This window comes from Sorex araneus, chromosome X (genome assembly GCF_027595985.1).
Source record: "Sorex araneus isolate mSorAra2 chromosome X, mSorAra2.pri, whole genome shotgun sequence".
Lineage (NCBI taxonomy): Eukaryota > Metazoa > Chordata > Mammalia > Eulipotyphla > Soricidae > Sorex > Sorex araneus.
Window position 1 is genome coordinate 157,055,735 of NC_073313.1, and position 21,964 is coordinate 157,077,698.

Below are 21,964 nucleotides of genomic sequence, written 5' to 3' on the forward strand. Positions count from 1 at the left end.
TCCGCCAATTCTCTAAAAGGCGAGAGTCAGGAGAAGACACCAGTAGTGGCGGGCATGTCCCCTGGGGGGACAGGGCTGGTGTCTGCTGGGATGAGGGGAGCGTGTGGACCTGCCAGAGGCTGGTGACCTGGGGGACACCAACTCACAGCCACAAACGCTCAGTTGGGCACACAGGGACATGGTGGCCACCCGGGCGCTGTCTGCAGTGCAGGGGTCAGGGCCTCACAAGGCCAGAAGCAGAGCCCAGACCTCCGTATCTGGAGCCTCACTTTATGACAACCAACCTCTGCTTTCTGCTCGAGCTGATGGCGATTCACTGCAGAGACCGGCCAGTGGCCTGGACACTGGGTCCCGCCGAGCTGCCTGTGCCCAAGCCCAGACTCACCGGAACGCCCTTCCTTCATGCCAGCACCCCTGGACTGATCCCCACTTCCGGAGGGCACCAGAGCACGAGAGGGGTACAGGGAGTGGGGGCCTCAGGAAAGAGGTCACAGCAGGTGGGCGGGGAGCCTGGGCAGTGCCTCCCGGAAGTCACAGGCACCCACTGGGGTGGCTGTCCAGGGGCACGGGGATGGGAGTGCCCGGCGGGCAGGGCATGCTGAGGGCAGACCCCCATGGGATGGTCAGCACGGCCCCCCACACTGGTCCAAAGCCCAGGACCACCCAGGGATGACATGGCACACGCTAAGGGGGGAGGAAGTGCTGACCGCACGGACCTTGAGTGCTGGACATGAGTGTGGAGAGCCTGCGGCCACCCTTGCTCCCTGCACAGACAGGACAGGGTCCCTGCCCAGAGGGAGCACTTCAGGGGCCTGGGGCTGATCCCGATCACAGCAGAGGGCCCCCGGCAAACCCAAGGGCCACTCTCCTCCCTGATGCCACGGCCAGTTTGGTTTCTGCCTGATGGGGTGCCGGGGAGAAAGCTACGGTGGCTGTACCCAGCAAGGGCCGGAGCCCGGTGCCCGCGCTCACCCTCCCGTGTACTCACCCTCCTGTGCCCGCGCTCACCCTCCCAGGCCCTCACTCACACTCCCGTGCCCCGTGCCCGCTCTCCCTGTGCCTGCACCCACCCTCCCGTGCCCGTGCCTGCTCTCCCTGTGCCCACACCCACCCTCCTGTGCCCTCACTCGCCCTCCTCTGCCCGCGCTCGCCCTGCTTTTTCACACATTTGTTTCTTATCATTGTTATTTGGGGCTCCCAAGCAGTGCTCAGGGGCCTGGGGTTGCTCCCCACGGAACTCAGGGGCCTGGGAAGGTGGTCCCGTGCTCGGCCCAAGGATGTGAGCTGGGGGACACACACCTCAGGACCTCAGGGTGCCTTCCAGGCCCCTAACCCTGCACCACCTCCTCGGCCTCTTTTTTTGTTTGTTTGTTTTTTGCTCTTGGGCCACACCCAGCGATGCTCAGGGGATACTCCTGGCTCTGCACGCAAGAATCACTCCTGGCGGTGCTGGGGGACCCTATAGTATGCCGGGGATTGAACCCGGGTCGGCCGCGTGCAAGGCAAATGCCCTCCCCACTGTGCTATAGCTCCAGCCCCCTCCTTGGCCTCTTTAAAAAAATAAAAAATAGAAAAAAAAATCGGATTTCAGCAAAGGCTTCAGGAGAATCCCTGGTGTCCCAGGCGGGCAGTGCCCTCGCCGGGTCTCATGACCTTCCTTCCACTCCTTCTGGGCTTGGGGACCATCCTCAGAGGCACTCGGCGTTCACTTGGGGGACGCTGGGGACACGAGGCGCGGGGTCCCGGGTCTCGGGCACGCAGGCCCCACCCGGCCTCTCTGAGAGTCTCTGCCCTCCAGTGCCGGTCACAGCAGTGGACAGGGGGTAGGGCAGCCGCCCGCCTACACCCGCGGGTCCCGCAGCTCTTCAGCATGTCCCTGTCGCCCCTCTGGACCGTGATGGGCTCCTGCGCAGGGGGTTGGGGACAGCCTCTGGCTCAGTGCAGGGGCTGCCTGGGGTCCTGGCCATCTGGCCGGGCTCAGGGCTGACTCCCAGCTCTGTGTTCAGGGCTGACTCCCAACTCTGTGCTCAGGGCTCACTCCCAGCTCTGTGCTCAGGGCTCACTCCCTGCTCTGTGCTCAGGGCTCACAAACGGCTCTGTGCTCGGGGCTCGCTCCCTGACTCTGTGCTCAGGGCTTACTCCCGGTTCTGTGCTCAGGGATCACTCCCGGCTCTGTGCTCAGGGCTCACTCCCAGCTCTGTGCTCAGGGCTCACTCCCAACTGTGCTCAGGGCTCCCTCCCGGCTCTGTGCTCAGGGCTCACTCCCGACTCTGTGCTCAGGGCTGACTCCTGGCTCTGTGCTCGGGGCTCCCTCCAGGCTCTGTGCTTGGGGCTCACTCCCGGTTCTGTGCTCAGGGCTGACTCCTGGCTCTGTGCTCAGGGCTCACTCCTGGCTCTGTGCTCAGGGCTCACTCCTGGCTCTGTGCTTGGGGCTCACTCTTGGCTCTGTGCTCAGGGCTCATTCCCAGCTCTGTGCTCAGGGCTCCCTCCCAGCTCTGTGCTCAGGGCTCACTCCCAGCTCTGTGCTCGGGGCTCACTCCCAGCTCTGTGCTCGGGGCTCACTCCCGGCTCTGTGCTCGGGGCTCGCTCCCGGCTCTGTGCTCAGGGCTCACTCCCAACTGTGCTCAGGGCTCCCTCCCGGCTCTGTGCTCAGGGCTCACTCCCAACTGTGCTCAGGGCTCCCTCCCGGCTCTATGCTCGGGGCTCCCTCCAGGCTCTGTGCTCGGGGCTCCCTCCAGGCTCTGTGCTTGGGGCTCACTCCCGGTTCTGTGCTCAGGGCTGACTCCTGGCTCTGTGCTCAGGGCTGACTCCTGGCTCTGTGCTCAGGGCTCACTCCTGGCTCTGTGCTTGGGGCTCACTCTTGGCTCTGTGCTCAGGGCTCATTCCCAGCTCTGTGCTCAGGGCTCCCTCCCGGCTCTGTGCTCAGGGCTCACTCCCAGCTCTGTGCTCAGGGCTCACTCCCGGCTCTGTGCTCAGGGCTCACTCCCGGCTCTGTGCTCGGGGCTCGCTCCCGGCTCTGTGCTCAGGGCTCACTCCCAACTGTGCTCAGGGCTCCCTCCCGGCTCTGTGCTCAGGGCTCCCTCCCGGCTCTGTGCTCAGGGCTCCCTCCCAACTGTGCTCAGGGCTCCCTCCCGGCTCTGTGCTCAGGGCTCACTCCCGACTCTGTGCTCAGGGCTGACTCCTGGCTCTGTGCTCGGGGCTCCCTCCAGGCTCTGTGCTTGGGGCTCACTCCCGGTTCTGTGCTCAGAGCTCACTCCTGGCTCTGTGCTTGGGGCTCACTCTTGGCTCTGTGCTCGGGGCTTACTCCCTGCTCTGTGCTCAGGGCTCACTCCTGGCTCTGTGCTCAGGGCTCACTCCCGGCTCTGTGCTCGGGGCTCGCTCCTGGCTCTGTGCTCGGGGCTCACTCCCGGCTCTGTGCTCAGGGCTCATTCCCAGCTCTGTGCTCAGGGCTCACTCCCGGCTCTGTGCTCAGGGCTCGCTCCTGGCTCTGTGCTCGGGGCTCCCTCCTGGCTTGTTCTCAAGACTTATTCCTGGCGGGGTTTAGGGGACCTTCTGCAGTGCCAGAGACAGAACTGGGCTGGCCGCATGCCAGCAAGCGCCTTAACCCTGTGCCCTCTCTCTGGCCCCAACACACTCACTTTCTACGAGCTGAATCAATAAGTAACAAGGTACGTGGATCTTCTGCTTTACCGTTTATTCCTGCGGGCCGCACCTGACCTGCTTAGTCCAGCAAGTGCTGGCGGGAACCCAGCGTCACCCTCGGGGTGGTGGGGCTCAGGACATGCCGGGGTGGAACCCAGGGCGGGCAACGCTGGGCACGTGCCCTCCCGCCGACTCCCAGCCTTACCCAGCGTGGTTCTGTTTAACGGTGATTTCTCCGTTCGGCTAACTCGCCCGCTGGAGGGAGCCCGGCATAGCCGGCCGTGCCCCTGGAGCGCCCCGAGCCGCTGTTCTGCTCTCGAACGTCAGGCTCAGGGCAGCTCCTGCAGGCTTTGGCCAGGCCTGGGTGGTGGAGCCTCGGCCTGGCAGCGGGCACAGCGGTGCGCACACTCCCCCAGGCCTGGCTGTCCCCAGGAGGGTTAATCACCGCCCTGCTTCCTGCCCTGCAGCCCGAGGGGCTGGCGCTCTGCGCCTGGGTTTCTGCATCTCTCAGACGTGGAGCAGGACACACCCGGGACGGACGGTCGCCCTGGACCCTGTCCACACCGCGTGGTCGGGACCCTGGCCAGTGGACCGTCCGTGCTAGAGTGGGCCCGGCACCGGGGAAGGAAGGGGGCTGGCGGGTGAGGGCGGCCCCTGGTAAGTCATGGGGGTGCTGGGGTCCACACACGAGACACGCCTCGGCAAGGCTGGGCTCCCGAGCAGGACGGCGGCCCTGCCCACACCGCACCCCTCGCCTGCCATGGCCGCGCTCTGAGAAGGTGGCGCCCCTGCTCCACCTGGGGGCAGACACACGGCAGTGGGGGACTCAGGCTGGCCAGGTGAGGACAGCAGACAGCTGGGCAACACAGGGCCAGGACTGGGACCACGGGTCTAGGGCAGGCCAGGGCGGGACGGCCACTGTGGACACGGGCAGGCAGCCTGGGGAGGTGCAAGTGGCCGGGGCTGGGAACACGGGCGGGGGGTGGGGGGCTGGCACGAGGCAGGGAAGGACACTGGGGCAGCTGGACCGGGGTGCCCCGTGCTGCCCAGGCTGTGGAGCTGAGGTCTAGCTGTGACACCCCCACGGGTGCCCTTGGACCAGCTTCATGTCTGGACTCCAGCTTCCGGTTCTCTCCCCAGGGCTGTTCCGGAGTCCAGAAGCAGCTGAACAAGGTGGGGAGGGGCAGCGTCCAGTGTGGGGGCGGGGGAGAGGAGCAGCGTACAGTGTGGGGGAGGGCCAGCGTCCAGTGTGGGGGAGAGGAGCAGCGTCTAGTGTGGGGGAGGGGCAGCGTCCAGTGTGGGGGAGAGGAGCAGCGTCCACTACAGGGCCTGGGGCCTCTGTCTCCGGCTGAGCGTGGGCATCCTGGGCGGGGAGGGGGCTGTGATCAGGAGCGTGAGAGACACGAGGTCTTTGCAGAGAGAGCAAACGGGGGCCAGGCCCACCCACACCCACACCTCCAGCCCCCAGTCCGGGCTCCACCCACCGGCGGCTGTGAGCTCCGACCCTGGGACCCTGGGAAGCAGCCGGTGGGCGGGAGCGGCAGGGCCAGCGGCGGCCAGCAGAGGGCAGCAGAGCAGGGCCCTGAAGGCCGGGTTCTTCCATACTTCCCCCTGGGACAGAGGAAAATTTTTTTTCTTTTTGGGTCACACCTGGCGATGCTCAGGAGTAACTCCTGGCTCTGTGCTCAGGAATTCCTCCTGGAGATGTGGGGGACCCTCTGGGATTCCTGGTATGGAACTCGGGTGGGCTGCGTGCCAGGCAAACCCCTTCCCTCTGGGCTATTCTCCGGCCCAAGATCCAGTGAAATTCGACAGTGGCCCCAAGGCGGCCCACAGGGCGCTAAAGCGTGAACCCAGCTCGTGGACTCGATGCCCAGCACCACCTGGGCCCCTGAGCACCGCAGCAGGCGCAGCGCCCGAGCACTGCCCGGTGAGGCCACAAGGCCCGAGCTTACAGAAGCAGAAGCGCTTACAGAAGCAGAAGGACTGGACGGCACCTGCCGAGGCTCCGTGCCCATTCCCGCGGCGTTCCTGGCCCGGCTCCGGCTGCCTGTTGCCTGTGTGCACGAGGGTGCTGCTGGCCGCGCTGGCCGGACGCCCGAGGCCAGCCTCCCACAGAGGCCACTGGAGGCCAGGCCGTGCCCAGGGCAGAGCTCCTGTTGGCGGGTGATGAGGGTGTGCCCACACCCACAGGCAGGTGACCACAGACCCCGCGGCCGGGGCTCAGGAGCCCCACAGAGCTGGTCCCTGCACGGCCTTGGCCGCGGCCCTGTGGGTGGCGCTGCCCCGCTGGCCTGCAGGAAGGTAGCTGACCCTGAGCCTTGTCTGTCCCCGCAGCAGAGGCCGCCCGCACCCACACCCGCACCCGGTCTGGGTCTGGTCATGGGGGGGCCTTGGTGTGTGCTGAGGGCCGTCCAGTCTGTGGAGCAGTGTCCCGGGGCCTGTCCTGCACACGGCCCGCCCTGCTCACGGCCTGTGGCTGGCGGTGATGCAGGCAGGTAGGGAACGGTCCTTGGCAATGAAAATTGAGATTTAACTGAGTCTCTGGGAAGGAGACTCTTAAGACTTGCAGATTCAAGAAAACAAAAGACCCAGAGGAAACCATCAGCAGACCCTGAGGATAATGGACCCCTCTCCAGGAGGTTCCCCAAAGAAGGCCATCACCACTCCCAACCTCCCTGGTAACCTTAGCAACAAACTTTTACCTGGAAAGAAACCCCATGTGGGTGGGGGCAGGTTGAAGAAACCCTATAAAAGAGACCTTGAGCAAAGGAAGGGCGCACATATGCTGCCTGAGCCCATGTGCTGCTTGTGCCCACGTGCTTGTGTCACCGAGCACATGTGGTGCCCGAGCACATGTGGTGCCCGAGCACATGTGTCGCCCGCATTTCTCCCCTTGAGATGTGTACTTTCATGCTTTCGTGTCCAGTGCTAGGATGTGTGTAGAGCTTCCTCCACCCTTGGAGAAGCCCGCGTTCTCTCTTGAGCGCGTTACTCCTACTGTTTTTTCTTTTCCACTTATCCCTTCCTCCTTCCCTCAGAAACCTCTGAATAAAATCTATTTACTTCACTGCTCGTCTACTCCTGAAATTCTTTTCCGCGAGCGAGACAAGAACCCAGTAACTCTGGGTCCCGGGTGGTAGAGGCGGTTGGGGATAAAGTGACCGTCTTTCTCCTCCCCACTTCACGTAAGTCACCCGTGGGGCCCACCAACATCAGCGGGAGGGAGAACTCCCCTGTGAGGATCTGGCCCAGGACAGACCACAGGAATCTATTTAGCTTTCTTAAGACTCTTTTTACAGGAGCCCGCATTCTAGAATAACTTGATTTTCTGCCCCTGAGCAAGGAATTCAGATACAGGCACCCCGGTTCGCAAGAAGGGTGAAGGGTGGTGGTCAGACCAGATAACCAGACCCATATCACATGACCCATATCACAAGACCCAGAACTGCCCCCAGAACCGGGACATTCCTGAATATTGGCGCGAATACTGATCTCTAAAACCATAGGCTAAGGAGTGATGTCCTTTTAAATGGATTGGTTAAGAAAGTTTGCAATATTACAAATCTATTGGCTATGAAATGCGCGGGCTCTGCTGTAACGGCCGGGAAAGGCCTATATAAGATCTCCTTTGGGGAAGCTCGGGGTCTTTTGCCCAACCTGCTGGACCTGCGTGTCCGTGTAGGCGGCTGGACCCTGGCTAGCCAGTCTTAAAATCAACCCTGCTTGCTGCTTGCAGTCTCTGGAGTCTCTTTGTCGTTATAGGGAGATCTCGATCTGCGCCCTAACATCCCCAAAGGGCGCCTCCTCTGTCAGCTCCCCAAAGGCCTGCGGGGCGGCCCGGCCCGCGGGGTCTCACCTGAGAACAGCCCGCGGGGCAGGGGCACTGCCTGGCGCCTCCTGAGCTCAGGCCCGCTTCCCCGAGGGCTCGAGAAGCCCCGATCCTCCTAAGGGAAGGCCGCATGGTGGGGGGCTGCGTGGTCTGCCCTTGGCCAGCGCAAACAGCTCGCTGCCCCTCACTTGTCCCACACCCAGCAGAGCGCAATCGCATCCTCCCTGGTGAAGGCCAGAAGGAGATGGTAGACCCCAGTGAGGCCCCGAGGGCTTCCTGGAGGTGGTGAGGGCAGAGCACAGGGGGGAGACGGTGTGTGTGCATGTATGCACCGGCCAGAGGTGGGAGCAGGCAGTGTCCACAACGCCCCCAGGTCAGCGGCCCTCCCCCATCAGCTCCTCCTCTGATCAACTCCTCCCCCGATCAGCTCCTCCCCCATCAGCTCCTTCCCCCAATTAACTCCTCCCCCGATTAGCTCCTCCCCCGGATCAGCTCCTCCCCGGATCAGCTCCTCCCCCGATTAGCTCCTCCCCCAGATCAGCTCCTCCCCCCGATCAGCTCCTCCCCCATCAGCTCCTCCCCCGATCAGCTCCTCCCCCATCAGCTCCTCCCTGGATCAGCTCCTCCCCCATCAGCTCCTCCCTCCATCAGCTCCTCCCTCTGGATTAGCTCCTCCCCGTGGTCAGCATCCCCGCAGATGAGCTCCTGTGCGTGCCCACCTTGGCAGACCGCTCGCCGCTGCAGGGGGACAGCGAGTGGCCCTCACTCAGGCACCTGCAGGGCCCCCGCGGGGCTCAGGGAGGCCCGCCTAGGGTGGGGGCAGCCTCAGCAGCTGGGCGTGACGCGGCTGGGCTGAGGCACCGGGTCTGGGGTGTGGGGCACGTCCCCTTCCTTGCTGGGTCTCTGGCTTTCTCTCCTCCAGGGAGGGGTGGGATTGTGCAGGGGCCTCTGGGGACACGGGCAGGGAGGCGGGGCACAGGGCACCTCAGAGGGGCCAGGCGGGCGTGAAGGGGAGGAAGGCGGGGGCGGCCCAGAGAGTCCGAACGAGGCGGGTGGAGCCTGGTGCCAAGGCAGGACAGCTCCAGGGGCAAACTCTCGAGTCCCCCCGGCCCCCACAACCCCCCGCCACACACCCGGCTCTGTCCATCCCCCGCGTGTCCATGGCTCCTGTTCCGACTTGGCGGTCAGTGAAAGGCGGCTGAGCTGGGGGCACCAACCACCCAGTCCCCCAAAACGGCCAGCCGCCACCTGCCCAGTTCTGGGGAGCAACAGGTGACACGGGCGCTCGCCTGGCACGCGGCCGACCTGGTTTGACCCGGGCATCCCATATGGCCCGAAGAGCACCGCCAGGAGTGATTACTGAGTGCAGAGCCAGAGGAGCCCCTGAGCATCGCTGGGTGTCCCCGTCCCCGCGACTCCCACAACGTTTCAGGACTGAGGCAGAGCAGGAAGCTGTCTGACTCCAGCTGCGTCATCATGGATCTTGGAGGAGGGTCCGCCCGGTGCGGGGCCCGAGGGTTCTTGCCCAGGCTGCTGCCTGGCGAGGGAGAAGGGAGTCCAGGGGTGCCGAGAACCCGTTTCTCCCCATCCGCCATCACTGGGCCTGGCCCGGCACTGCACACTCGAGGCTGTCTCAGGAGGGCAGGCGGACAGAGCCCAGAGGGGGACACCAGCAGCACATGGGAACCAGAGGGGGACAGCGGGTAAGGCACTGGCGGGCGGGCGACCCTCCGCAGTTCAACCCTGGCACCCTGCAGGGGTGACCCCTGAGCTCTGCGAGTGTGACCCCCCAGGCCCCGTCTAAAGGGAGCATGAACGTGAGGAGCAAGCTGGGGCCTCTCTGCCTGCTCCAGCCTCCCCCACCCCGCAGGGAGCACTTCTGGGGATCAGGGTGGGCGGTGGCCGTTTCAGGGTCCCAGGGCTGAGGGGGGGGGCAGGTCCTCCCCTTCTCAGGCCTTTGCGGAGAGCACTAGAGGAGAGGCGTCCTGCGTCTGGTGCAGAGAGGGCCGGAGAGCGAGGACAGTGGGTAGCGCACTTGCCTTGCACATGGCCCAGCCCCGCGTGTGGCCAGTGGGAAACCCTGACAGCCTGCTCCTGGGTCATGGGGCTGGGGGCTGCTGTGGACGCCTCAGTCCCTGGGGGTTGGCACCATGCTGTAAAGCTATCTATTATTATCATTATTGTTATTATTATTATTATTTTGGTTTTGGGTCACAGGTTTTGGTGCTCAGGCTTACTCCTGACCCTGTCTGTACTCAGGGACCTCTCCTGTACACGTCCACATGCTACATGTGTGTGCACATATGATGAGTGCCCCTGTGTTGGCACCCTGAAAATGCCACTTACTTCATGTGTCCATGTCCAAGCCACACCACATGGCACAAATCAACACCAGGCATGTGCCACACATTACATGTGTGCACATAAAACCATGTGCATGCATAATGTATGTGCACATGCCTGTGTCACATGTGCATGCCACACATGTCCATGTACATGCCATGCTACAGCATGGCATAGGCTTCACACATCATGCATGTGTGCACATGCCAGCACTACAATCATACCCCATACATGCACACACATGTCTGCACCATGTGCTACAGATGTGCACAGGCCATACAGGTGTGTATGTACACGTTTGCAGCATGTGCCACAGATGGTAGATATCATAGCACCTGTGTCATACATGTGTGCAACCTATGCCTGCCTACACATGTATACATGAGCACAGACATCACATGCATCCCACGTTCACACACCGGGAGCCACACTGCCCTGGCGGCCTGGTGCCCAGTGTCCCGAGGAGTGGTGGGGACCGCTCTCGGTTCTTCTTGGGGGTCCGAAGTCTCGAAGTCTTGGTGGCCTGAATGTTGGACAGGAGAGGAGAGGTGGAGGAGTAGAGAATATCCCATAGGAAAGGAAGGGGGGCTGGAGCGATAGCACAGCGGGTAGGTCATTTGCCTTGCAGGCGCCCGACCCGGGTTCGATTCCCAGCATCCCATATGGTTCCCCGAGCACCGCCAGGAGGAATTCCTGAGTGCAGAGCCAGGACTAACCCCTGTGCATCGCCAGGTGTGACCCAAAAAGCAAAAAAAAAAAAAAAAGAGGGAGCAAGGGCTAGTTCCGGGTGAGGGCACCTGCCTGGCATGTGGCCAAGCCTGGCGTGACCTCCTGCATCACGTGTGGAAGCAGAAAGCGAGGGAGAGATCCGGCTGCTCGCTCATGCGACAGTGCTGGCCACGGGGCCTGAGCGCAGGGCCTGGCCCTGGGATAGTAACGCTGAGTGTTGTTTTTTTTGGGGGGGAGGGGAGTGTCACACCCGGCGATACACAGGAGCCACTCCTGGCTCTTCACTCAGGAATTACCCCTGGCGGTGCTCAGGCACCATATGGGATGCTGGGAATCGAACCCAGGTCGGCAGTGTGCAAGGCAAAAGCCCCGCTGTGCTATCGCTCCAGCCCTGTAACACCGAATGTTAAGGCTTCATCAGTGAACTGCCCCTTACTTAGGCACACCCTAATCTCCGGAGTTTATCTTCAACCTTCCGTGGTGCTTCCCCTCTCACTGTCAGTACTAACCCCCCAGTCAGGCCTGGTTGCTTACAAAGTCCAACCTGGTGACTCTGGCCTTTGCGTCTGTGGTGAATCACCTGCTTTTCTCTTTCTCCTGTAGCCTGTCCCAGGCCTGGTGGCTGCGGTGTCTCTCTCTGGGGCAGTGACCCCGGCTAACCACAGCTCCTTTTCTGTGGTGGAGAGCACCAGCCTCGGGCTCTGCAGGAAACTCCGAGTCTTCCTGATGACCCAAAACCTTGACTCCGCCTGCACCCTTGTCCCACACAAAGTGGTGAGCACAGGCCCTGCTGGGCCCCCCAGGAGAGGGGTACAGTGCAGCAGAGATTTTCTGGAAGGGCCAGGTGGTGACGGACGTGGGCCCCAAATGCAGGGGGAGGGTCCCGTGGGCCCCCGTGGGCCCCAGATGCAGGGGGAGGGTCCCGTGGGCCCCTGTCCCGCCCACTGCCCCTCCTGAGGCAACCCGGAATTCCAGTGAGTTTCCCAGCTCCGACTGCTCCCCAGGGGACAGCCTCCTGGGACTCTGCCTGGCGGAGGGCAGAGGGCAGGGGAGCCCCCCAGCAGGCAGCTGGTGAGTGGCCTTTCTTGAGCCCAGGGAGCATGTAAGGCCCCTGGGATATCTGGGAGGCCAGAGGACACCTCCGCCCCAGGAGGGGGAGGGGCTGGGCTTATGCCCCCCTTTGGGTTACCGACTCTCACGGCCGGCAGGGAGGTTGTCGGGGCTTGTCTTGCGGGACGAGCACAGGGCTAGAGCAGGGCTGCCTCCTGCAGGCGAACATGGAATCACGTGACCGTTGACCAAGTGGTTGCTGGAAGTGATCTTCAGGACCCGTGGGCAGGACCCCCAAAATAAAGCAGAACCCCTAAGGTCTCCTGTTATTTCCTGGTTCAGCACTGTGGTGAGGGTGTTGAGGGTGTGCTTGATCCTCCCTGGGCCCTGAGCTCTGAGGTAGCCCCTTCGCAAAGGACAGAGGCCCTGGGAGGCCATCGAGCTCGTGTCTGAGTCTGTCCCAGGGGAGATGCCGTCAGTACCTGGGTCTGTCTCTGGCTTCCTGCGGGCCTGTGAGCACCTGCAAGTTCACACGTGGTGACACACGTGGCCCAGACAGCATGTGTGTACGTACCTCCCTATACAAGCACACACGTGCATACATGTGCACACTTCACCCATCAGCCTGCTAAGCATGCCTGGACACATACCCCCAGCACCAGCACAGCTGCCCTGAGCACACACATGTGCATGTGCCCACGCACTCCTGCCGGGCCGGCTTTCCCAGACCAGTTTGATTTCAAACTGGTCAGGCAAAAGCACTTGGCCTGCACATGGGACACTCTAGGAATAATTCCTGGTTCCCATCCTGCCCCCCCCCCCCCAAATAAGCAATAAAACCCAGATGACTCCGTGGAGGATGCTCTGTTTAGCACTGGTCCTCTCAAGCTGGGACACCCCAAACCCAAACGAGGTGCCTGTCTGGACACTGCCTGCTGTGGGGCCTTCCCCCGCCCGGGACAGTGGGCACCCCCCCACACACTCAGCCCCTGACCCCAGCACCTCTACAGCAGCTGAGGGGGTTTCTGCTGGGAGGTGCCACTGCACCAGCCCAGGGCCAGGGCTCTGAGTGGCCATGCAGAGGTGAGACGGGCAGGGCACTGAGGGCCTCCTCCAACTCAGTGTCCCTGTACCCCAGGAGGGGGCTGGAGGAACTGACTGCACCCCTCTGGCTCCCTGGAGAGGAGCGTTCCGCCCCCTCTACAGACAGTTCCCTGCTGCCCCCACCCCCGGCCTCATTCTCACAGCCCAGCTGACCGATGCCAGGAAGTACTACATGACCCTGAGAGTGGAAACACGGCCTCAGAGCAGCTGTCACAGCTGGCCACAGCACGAGAGGAGAGGAGGGTCGCTGAGTGGCCTGACCGGGGCTAGAGGCTGGGCCTGGCTAGGTGCCGATACATGGCGGGGCGGTGGGCTGGCCTGGGGCCTGGCAGAGCTGCCTCTGTCTCTGGGGCAGGCTGGAGGCCCAGAGGCTTCTCCTGGCAGCCGGGAGCTGCCTCCTCTGTGCCAAGAGCAGTTGGCCGGGCCAACAGCCCTGCACTAGGCTTGCCGGCCTGGGCCAGCACTTTCCAGGCGCGTAGGCTGAGAGGCAAAGGGTTTATTCCCCCTCCTCCAGCCACAAGGCCCCAACTCTGTCCATACCTTCGTTCAGTGAGAATGGGATTGCAGGCCAGGCCGTGCCTGCTGCCAGGGCCCTGCACGCCACAGTCTTCTCCCACTGCATCGGGCCGGAGGCTGTTGCCCACTTCTTTTTTTTTTTTTTTTTTCTTTTTGGGTCACACCCGGTGATGCACAGGGGTTACTCCTGGCTCTGCACTCAGAAATTACTCCTGGTGGTGCTCAGGGGACCCTATGGGATGCTGGGAATCGAACCCGGGTCGGGCGCGTGCAAGGCAAACGCCCTCCCCGCTGTGCTATGGCTCCAGCCCTGTTGCCCACTTCTTAGGCCCATCACCAAACCTGCCTCATCTCCCCTTCTGCTCTGCTGACTCCTTACAGGCAAGCACCCAGCGAGAGTTCCCCAGCCCTCAGGTACGCTCGAGCAGTCTGGACTGGGTAGAAGTCCCAAGGATGAGGAGCCCGGCCAAGAGGCACTGAACAGATTCCATCCCGTGCGTCATTGTGTGAGCCTGTGAGTCTAGTGCCTCCCACACCTGATCATGCCCAAGAGAACTGTTAGTACAACAGTAAAGGTGGGGCTGAGACGAGAGGCTGAGTATGGAGCAAGACCAAGAAAATAGTAACAGGAGGAGGATGTTTCTGGAGCACAGATGAACTGTTTGCTCCTGTTTCCAAAACAACAGAACTCACCGATGATGTCAGTGTTTGCAAAGAAGCCCAAAAGGCTCTGGTGTATGCAAGTCACGGGTGGACCTGGCTTTATGACAGGGTGGGGGGTGGGGGCGGGGTGTATTGGGGTGGGGGGAGGATTGGGGGGAGATGGGGCGATGGGGAGATTGTGGGGGGGTGCATGTATGTGTAAGGGATGAAATGTGAGGGAGTATGTATGACTGTGTGTGTGTGAAGGAGTGTGAGAGGCATGAGTGTAAGGGAGGGACTGTGAAGATGTGAGGAATGTGTGTGGGAGTGTGTGATAAGTATGTGAAGGAATATATAGATGTGGGAGTGTGTGTGAGGGAGCATTGTGAGAGTATATATACGTGTATGTGTGTGAGTGTTTGTGAGTGTGTGAGGGAAAGTGTGTGGAGGGGATTGTGTGAGTGTGAGGGAGTGTGTGTGGAGGGGACTGTGTGTAAGGGAGTGTGTGAGGAGGGAACTGTGTGAGTGTGAGGGAGTGTGTGAGGAGGGGACTGTGTGAGTGTGAGGGAGTGTGTGAGGAGGGGACTGTGTGAGTGTGAGGGAGTGTGTGAGGAGGGGACTGTGTGAGTGTGAGGGAGTGTGTGAGGAGGGGACTGTGTGAGTGTGAGGGAGTGTGTGAGGAGGGGGTTGTGTGTGAGGGAGTGTGTGAGGAGGGGATTCTGTGAGTGTGAGGGAGTGTGTGTGTGTGTGTGTGTGTGTGTGTGTGTGTGTGTGGAGGGGACTGTGTGGGAGGGTGTCTGAGAGAGCATGTCGAGTCCATGGCAGAGAGGAGGGCGCTTTCCCTGGAATGGCACTGCCTGGGGCTCAGGGAAACTTCTCTCCCTACTAAGGGGCACAGGAGCTGGGGCAGCATTTGTTTTGTGGCTCCGTGTAGTGCCAGTGACACTAGTTCTTTAGCCAAACGTTCCAACCGACATACGGTCCCCGGAAAGGCCCTTTGGAAGCTGAGGGTCCCGGCAGCTCTGGACAAGTGTCACCATCATGTGGGCTCAGGAGGAAGGGTGAAGCCGGCGGTGAGGGAATGAACAAAAGGGGGCGTGAAGGGAGACCTTGGGCGGGGGCGTCGAGCTCAGACTGCCAGTGGACAAACGTCCTTGCACTGGAGCAGATGGAAGGGCTGGTTGGGTGTCCTCTGTCCCCCCAGGACATACAAGCATGTTCTGGGGGTGCCTAAAATGGGTCCTTGGGCCTCCAGCCCCGCCTGGCCTGCATTTTCACGGGCACAGCCAGGGTGGGGCTCCACTGGGCACTGGACACACAGCAAGCCTGTGATTTGGGCTTTTCCATGAAGATCTTACACTTCAGGGGCTGGAGAGATAGCACAGCGGGTAGGGCGTTTGCCTTGCATGCGGCCGACCCGGGTTCAAATCCCAGCATCCCATATGGTCCCCTGAGCACGGCCAGGGGTAATTCCTGAGTACAGAGCCAGGAGTAACCCCTGTGCATTGCCAGGTGTGACCCAAAAAGAAAAAAAAAAAAAAGATCTTACACTTCATTCAAAAGCAGGTCGCAGAGCACTGGATGTGTGGGCGGTTGCTGATTCCCATGAGGAAATGTGTTCCCTAGACCCCAGCGTGAAGCGGGGGGGGGGGGGGGGCGGGGGTGGACTGTGCTTGGGGCCCCCTTGTCCCAGTGCCAGGGAGTCGTGAGTGACAGTGCCCAGTGGGGCAGCACAGAAGCACGACGGTGGGCTGATCTCATGGCTGCTGAAGGCCCAGGGAAGCCCTGTCCCAGGTCCCGGCCTGAGATCTCTGAGCCTGCCGGGCGGGGCAGGCTGAGCTTCTGCCCTGGCCAGAGGCCCATTGCGCCCCACCCCCGAGGCATGTAAACAGCTTCATAGCTCCAAGCTCATCTGAAGAGACAACGGGGCTGCCAACTCACCCCAGTTCTACCGCTCCCGGAGTCTGAGCCACACACACGGCTGCGCCGCCCAGTGGGGCACAGCGAAGAGATGGGGAAGTTGTGCAGAAGCCACTGAGCCAATGAGCCCAAACAAAAGCTCAGCGAATCCTCTTTTGAGGGTGACTGAGAGTAACACCGCTATGAGATGTATGTTGTTGCAAGCATCATAAAGGAAATTATTTTGTGCCCGCTCAGAGGGGGGCTGGAGATGTTGGTGGAGGGCAGGGCACCTGGTGGGGGGAGTGGCTGGAACGTTGGACACCTGGCATAGCTGTTTCTGTTTTCTGAAAAGCTTTGTCAATTAGGGCGTTTAAAGTGTGAAAACAAGGATAATAATGAAAAGAAACACAAAGGCAGCTGGAGAGATAGTCAGGGATAAAGTTGCCTGCCTTGTGTGGGGCCAAACACAGCTTGATTCCTGGTCCCATGGTGTCACCTGGGCCCTGAAGCGGGAGCAGCTGTGGTTCTACACCCTGGCACTGCAAGCTTGGCACAGGTTCGGTCCTCACACCCTGGCACTGCAGGCTAGCGGTGGCGGCTCCCGGAGAGAGGGTGTTGGGTAGCAGCTCAGCCCACTATGGAACACACAGAGACCCAGGATTCGGCTTTTCCTTCATTAAGTCCAAAACACAGGTGGCCCGCAGCTCCCTGCGTGATGAGACTCTAGTGAGACACGTGACAGGAACAAGCACATCCTCCTGGGCTTCATTTCCCTCTTCTGGCCGCAGCCGGTGGTGCTTAGCCTAAGACGGTGCTTGGGGGACCACGTGGTGCTGGGGCCCGAACCCCCCACATTGTCCGAGGCCCGAAGACTGTAGCACCACCAAATTGTGCCCGTGTGCCCCTGCTCGCCCAGCAAAGTGCCTCACCCGAACCCCAAGGCCTGGCTCTTGTGGGATCCCCACCCAGCCACTGGGAACAGCCAGCGTGCACCCAGACTCAGCTGTAGAAACAGAGGCGCGACCCAGTCTGAGGGCTCCCGGGCTGGGCGTTTGCGGGCAGCGGAGCGGAGAGGACAGAGCAGTCAGCCCGTCTCAAGGACACCTGTGCCGGTCCTCGAGCACCCAGCTGGTCTCCGGCTCTTGGCTGTTCACAGTAGAGACCCCCAAGGGCCGAGTCCCCCCACCCGGGGACAGGGGTCTCGTCCTCAGCAGACGCGCCCGACTGTGCTGTTGCTCTGATAAACCTGCTGCCACTGCACTCTTGTCCTCGGATTCATTCTGGTGGCGGCCACTCATCTGTCCAGCCCAGGCTAGGTCCCAGTACTGCCCGAGATGTGGCTGGCAGAGGGTTAACTCGCCGGCATCCCTCTGATCACGGGGGCCTTCCGGGCTCTGGTCTCAGAAGGTGGCACGAGGGGAGCCCCAGGGCTTGCTACCAGGGCCACGTCTCCCTCGGTCCAACACTCATGCTGCCCGCCACTCTGCTCCTGAGGCCCTGCCAAGGGGAGTCCTGCTCTGCGGCCCGTCCGGAGGGAGATGTGGGCAGCGTGTGTAAGGCTGGGCTGGGGTCACAGCCATCTCCAGCCGTGTTCAGGGCTCCAAGGTGGCCACGTCCCACGGGAGTCTCTGTCTCTGGGGACGCAGAATGGCCAGGTGGGAGGTCAGTGCAAGACTGGGCTGGCACCCCACCTCAGGGGCCGCCACACCCTGCCTTGGTGCACCCCTCTGTGGTGGGGATGATGACCCCTTGCTTCTGTCCCCACAGCAGAGTGGGTCAGGATGTCGGCGGCCTTGGCCACCCACTGCTGGGTCAGCTTTGGGGGACAGAGGCCCAGGTCTTGCGATGCCTGCCTGGCTGAGGGGTCCAGGCAGCGGGGGAAGCGGGGAGCTGCATACTCTGAGCGTGTCCAGAAGCAGCACCGCCGTGGGGCCAGGATGGATTTTGGCGAGCTTTGCTGACCGGCTGGCCTTGGGCAGCCCGGTGGGCCCTGCCATAGCCTGCCCACCGGGCTGGAACCATCCCAGCCCTCACAGGGCTGCTGTGGGAAAAGGTGGGGGCATTCTCGGGGCCTGGAAGATGGAACAGAAGACGGGGTGCTCTGGCCGAGGGGTGCTGTGGAAGCAGAGGCACAGTTCATTACTCAGAGAGCCCTTGGGGGCTTCCTGTGGCCCATGTTGCGAAATCTTCCCACGGCCTGTCCCAGGGTCTGTGGGAAAGGCGCCAGGCACTGCTGCGTGGATGAGGTAGGTGACCCCAGGCGCGTGATCCTGGAGAGAGCCAGCGCCCCAACACCGAGAGTAGGGGGCGCTATGGAGCCCGGCCCTCCATCTGTCAGGGCGGAGCTGGGGGCACCGGCCTCGTCTGTCAGGGCAGAGAGGGGGGCACCGGCCCCGTCTGTCAGGGCAGAGAGGGGGGCACCGGCCCCCTGACAGGGCAGAGAGGGGGCACCGGCCCCGTCTGTCAGGGCAGAGAGGGGGCACCGGCCCCTCCTGTCAGGGCAGAGAGGGGCACCAGCCCCTCCTGTCAGGGCAGAGAGGGGGCACCGGCCTCGTCTGTCAGGGCAGAGAGGGGGGCACCGGCCCCGTCTGTCAGGGCGTTGTGGGGCCCAGGACCCCCGAGCGCTGTGGGGGGACGAGACCCCATCTGTCAGGGCAGTGCGGGGACCACCCCCCATCTGTCAGGGCGGAGTGGGATCCCGGTGAGCTCTGCGTGCACGGAAGCACAGCAGGGCAAACGGTGGCGATGGCGGCGGGTGCGAGCGGCCGCCGGGCCGCCCCGCTCCGGGCTCCGGGCTCCGTGCGGCGCGGGCAGGCGCGGGCAGGCGCGGGAGGAGCCGCGCGAGCCCCGCCGACCATGTCCCGGCTCTGTCTTGGAGACCCCGAGCACGCGCCCCAGGGGCGCAGGCCAGTCTCGGGAGCTGCGCCGCCGTGAGCCGGGCCCGGCGGTGGCTGCGGAGTCGGGGCGAAGCCTGCCCAGCGACCACCGAGGGGCCGGGCCGGGGTCCCGGGACAGCAGGGCCGGGCCTGGCGCCTCCCTCGGGTAGCGCGCACCGCCAAGGCGGCCGGGAACCGGGCGCCCCGCGCGCCCGTCACTAAGGCCGCGGCGCCTTGGCGACGGGGCGGGCCCGCGCATGCGCTGTGGGGAGGGCCCCCGCGCGCGCCCGTTGCTAAGGTCGCGGCGCCCTGGCGACGGGGCAGACCGCGCCTGCGCTGTGGGACGGGGCTCGCGCGCGCCCGTTGCTAAGGCCGCGGCGCCCTGGCGACGGGGCGGGCCCACGCCTGCGCCGTGGGGCCGCGGCGCGCTGCGCGCTGGGAGCGGAGCGGCCCGCGGAGGCCGGAGGGCTGCGGGGCCGGGGCGGCCGGGGCGCGGGGTGTGCGGGCGGCGCCATGAACGCGGCCGTGGTGAGGCGCACGCAGGAGGCGCTGGGCAAGGTGATCCGGAGGCCGCCGCTGACGGAGAAGCTGCTCAACAAGCCGCCGTTCCGCTACCTGCACGACATCATCACCGAGGTGCGCGGGGCGCGGCGGGGCCGGCCGGGGTCGGGGTCGGGGTCGGGGTCGGGGCGGGCCGGGGTCCCGCGGGTTTCCCTCCCTCTCCTCTCCCTAAGCCCCCAGCCCCGCCGGCCTGCCCCGGGCCGTTTCCCCGGCGGCCCCTCCGGTGAGCCTCTGTGTGTGTGTGTGTGTGTGTGTGTGAGAGAGAGAGAGAGAGAGAGAGAGAGAGAGAGAGAGAGAGAGAGAGAGAGAGAACCTCCGTGTGTATGTGTGTGTGTGTGTGTGTGTGTGTGTGAGAACCCTCCGGTGAGCCTGTGTGTGTGTGTGAGAGAGAGAGAGAGAGAGAGAGAGAGAGAGAGAGAACCTCCGTGTGTGTGTGTGTGAGAGAGAGAGAGAGAGAGATAGAGAGAGAGAGCACCTCCGTGTGTGTGTGAGCATCTCCATGTGTGTGTGTAAGAACCCTCCGGTGAGCCTGTGTGTGTGTGTGTGTGTGTGTGTGTGAGAGAGAGAGAGAGAGAGAGAGAGAGAGAGAACCTCCGTGTGTGTGTGTGTGTGTGAGAGAGAGAGAGAGAGAGAGAGAGAGAGAGAGAGAGAGAGAGAGAGAGAGCACCTCCGTGTGTGTGTGTGTGAGCATCTCCATGTGTGTGTGTAAGAACCCTCCGGTGAGCCTGTGTGTGTGTGTGTGTGTGTGTGTGTGCGTGGGGCGGGGGTCAGGCCGCCTGTGCGGAGGGAAGGTGTCTGTGCCCTGTTGGCGCCGGGCTCCTGGTAACGGCCGCGTCTTCTGCATCTCCCTGCGCGGCCAGCAGGGCTGGGGCTCCCGGCGCTGCCCCCCCCACACCATCCTCCGGCTTCCTGGCTCAGTGGCCGCCCTGTGGTCTGGTCCCCCCTGCCTGCCAGGGGCAGAGTGCTCTCCCGTCCCCTCCTCAGGGTGGCCACCTGCTGGGTGGGGAGGGGGCCGTGCTGGCCCTCTGGCCCCGCAGAGCAGTGCCGCCCGCCAGAACCCCAGGCTCGCTGCACACGTGGGAGGGCTGGTTCCCTGGAGGTGGTGCAGCGGGGAGGGCGCTTGCTTCGCCCGGCTGACCTGGACACCTGGGTTGGTCCGCGACGCCCATCAGGTCCCTGAGCACAGAGCCAGGAGTCAGCCTTGAGCACTGCCAGCTGTGGTCCGAAAGCCACAGAAGGATTCTTGGTCGCAGTTCCCGGGAGACCCCGGGGGGGAGGCGTGGAAGGCCCGGGACGGAGATGCGGCACTTGCTCAGGTTGAGGGGCGTGGAGCCCGCGACCCCTGGAGGCCTCCCCCGTCTGCCCTGCCCTCCGCCCCCACCCCTTCTCCAGACAGGGCCCTGCACTGGCCAGGAGCCGCGCCCTGCTCAGTCTGGCCTTCCCCTGTCTGGTGATGGTGCTGGGGGGCCCGTGGGTGTGCCGGGAGGAACAGGGACGGTCGCACCCCCAGAGTTGGTTGGAGGACACACTGCGGGCTCAGGAGAGGACAGAAGCGATAGGGCTGAAGGTCAGGTCGATGCCTCCTTCCCTTGGGGTCGGAGAGGGCCAGTGACCCTCCTGGGACGCCGTGTTCTTGCTCCCCGGGGCTCTCCAGCCCCCAGGGCTGTGCAGGCCCCTCAGGCCCCGCCAACTTGGCCTCAGGCGGGGCGTGAATGGGGCCACCGTGTCGGTTGGGGGGTGGGCAGCAGTGAGCTGGGGCTGGGCTGCTTTCCTCAAGCCTGTGTGACCCTGTGTGGCCCCCACCCCGCACCCGACCCTGCACCAGGCACACCTGTTCCTTTGGGGGCTCTGGGCCCGGGGTTCCCAAAGGGGCGCTCTCCCTCCCCCTCTCCCTCCCCTTCTCCCTCCCTCTCCCTCACTCCCTCCCTCTCCCTTCCTCTCCCTCACTCCCTTCTTCTCTCCCTCCCCTTCTCCCTCCCTCTCCCTCCCCTTCTCCCTCCCTCCCTCTCCCTACTTCTCCCTCCCTCTCCCTCCCTCCATCTCCCTTTCTCTCTCCCCCTATTTCCCTCCCTCCTTCCCTCCCTCCCTTCTCTCTTCTCCCTCTCCCGCCCTCCCTCCCTCCCTCCCTCTCTCCCCTCCCCCTCTCCTCTAGCACCTCCCTGCTCTCTCTCAGGTGATCCGGGTGACCGGCTTCATGAAGGGCCTGTACACGGACGCTGAGATGAAGTCCGACAACGTGAAGGTAGTTTGGCCCCAGCGCCTTCTAGTCCGTCCTCTCCTGGCCAGCGTGTTTCCCCCGGGGCTTGTACCTCGTGGGTCAGGGGGACCGGGACAGGCGAAGGGCGTTCACGGGGTTCCTGCTCTGGGAGTGGCTCTCTGAGCTGACCCGAGCGGAGCACTCCGGGGGCACAGCGAGGCTCGAAGCATCTCATGCAGGGGTGCGAGTCTGCCCCTTCCGCCCTTGTAGGACAAAGATGCCAAAATGAGCTTCCTGCAGAAGGCCATCGAGGTGGTGGTGTTGGTGACCGGGGAGCCACTGTCAGTCAGGCCCGCCCGCATTGTGGCCGGCCATGACCCCGAGAGAACCAACGAGCTGCTCCAGGCCATTGGGCGCTGCTGCCTCCACCAGGTGGGACTCAGGCAGCTGGGCTCAAGGGACCAAATCTGCACACACCCCTGCTCCCTGCGCCCACCCCGCGTCTCTCTCCCCCTGCTGGGGCTGGCCATGTCCCCTCCGAGCCCTCCCCGTGTGCCTTCCTGGGCTCTG

The 21,964-nt window shown here is 63.5% G+C and overlaps 1 protein-coding gene across 6 annotated transcripts in view; it reads left to right on the plus strand.

Annotated features, from left to right (window-relative positions):
- The first annotated feature begins 19,058 nt into the window (after positions 1-19,058).
- The window catches only part of TRAF3IP1 (TRAF3 interacting protein 1), a 31,720-nt gene continuing 28,814 nt past the window's right edge, over positions 19,059-21,964 (plus strand). For 4 of the 6 annotated variants that reach the window (XM_055120724.1, XM_055120725.1, XM_055120730.1 and 1 more), the window contains exons 1-3: positions 19,060-19,272; positions 21,371-21,439; positions 21,665-21,826. In XM_055120724.1, coding sequence (XP_054976699.1) covers positions 19,150-19,272; positions 21,371-21,439; positions 21,665-21,826 — 354 coding nt within the window. In that variant the 5' untranslated portion in view covers positions 19,060-19,149. Of the gene's footprint in view, positions 19,273-21,370; positions 21,440-21,664; positions 21,827-21,964 lie in introns of all 6 variants that reach the window. The other 2 variants (XM_055120731.1, XM_055120726.1) reach the window with 2 other exon arrangements.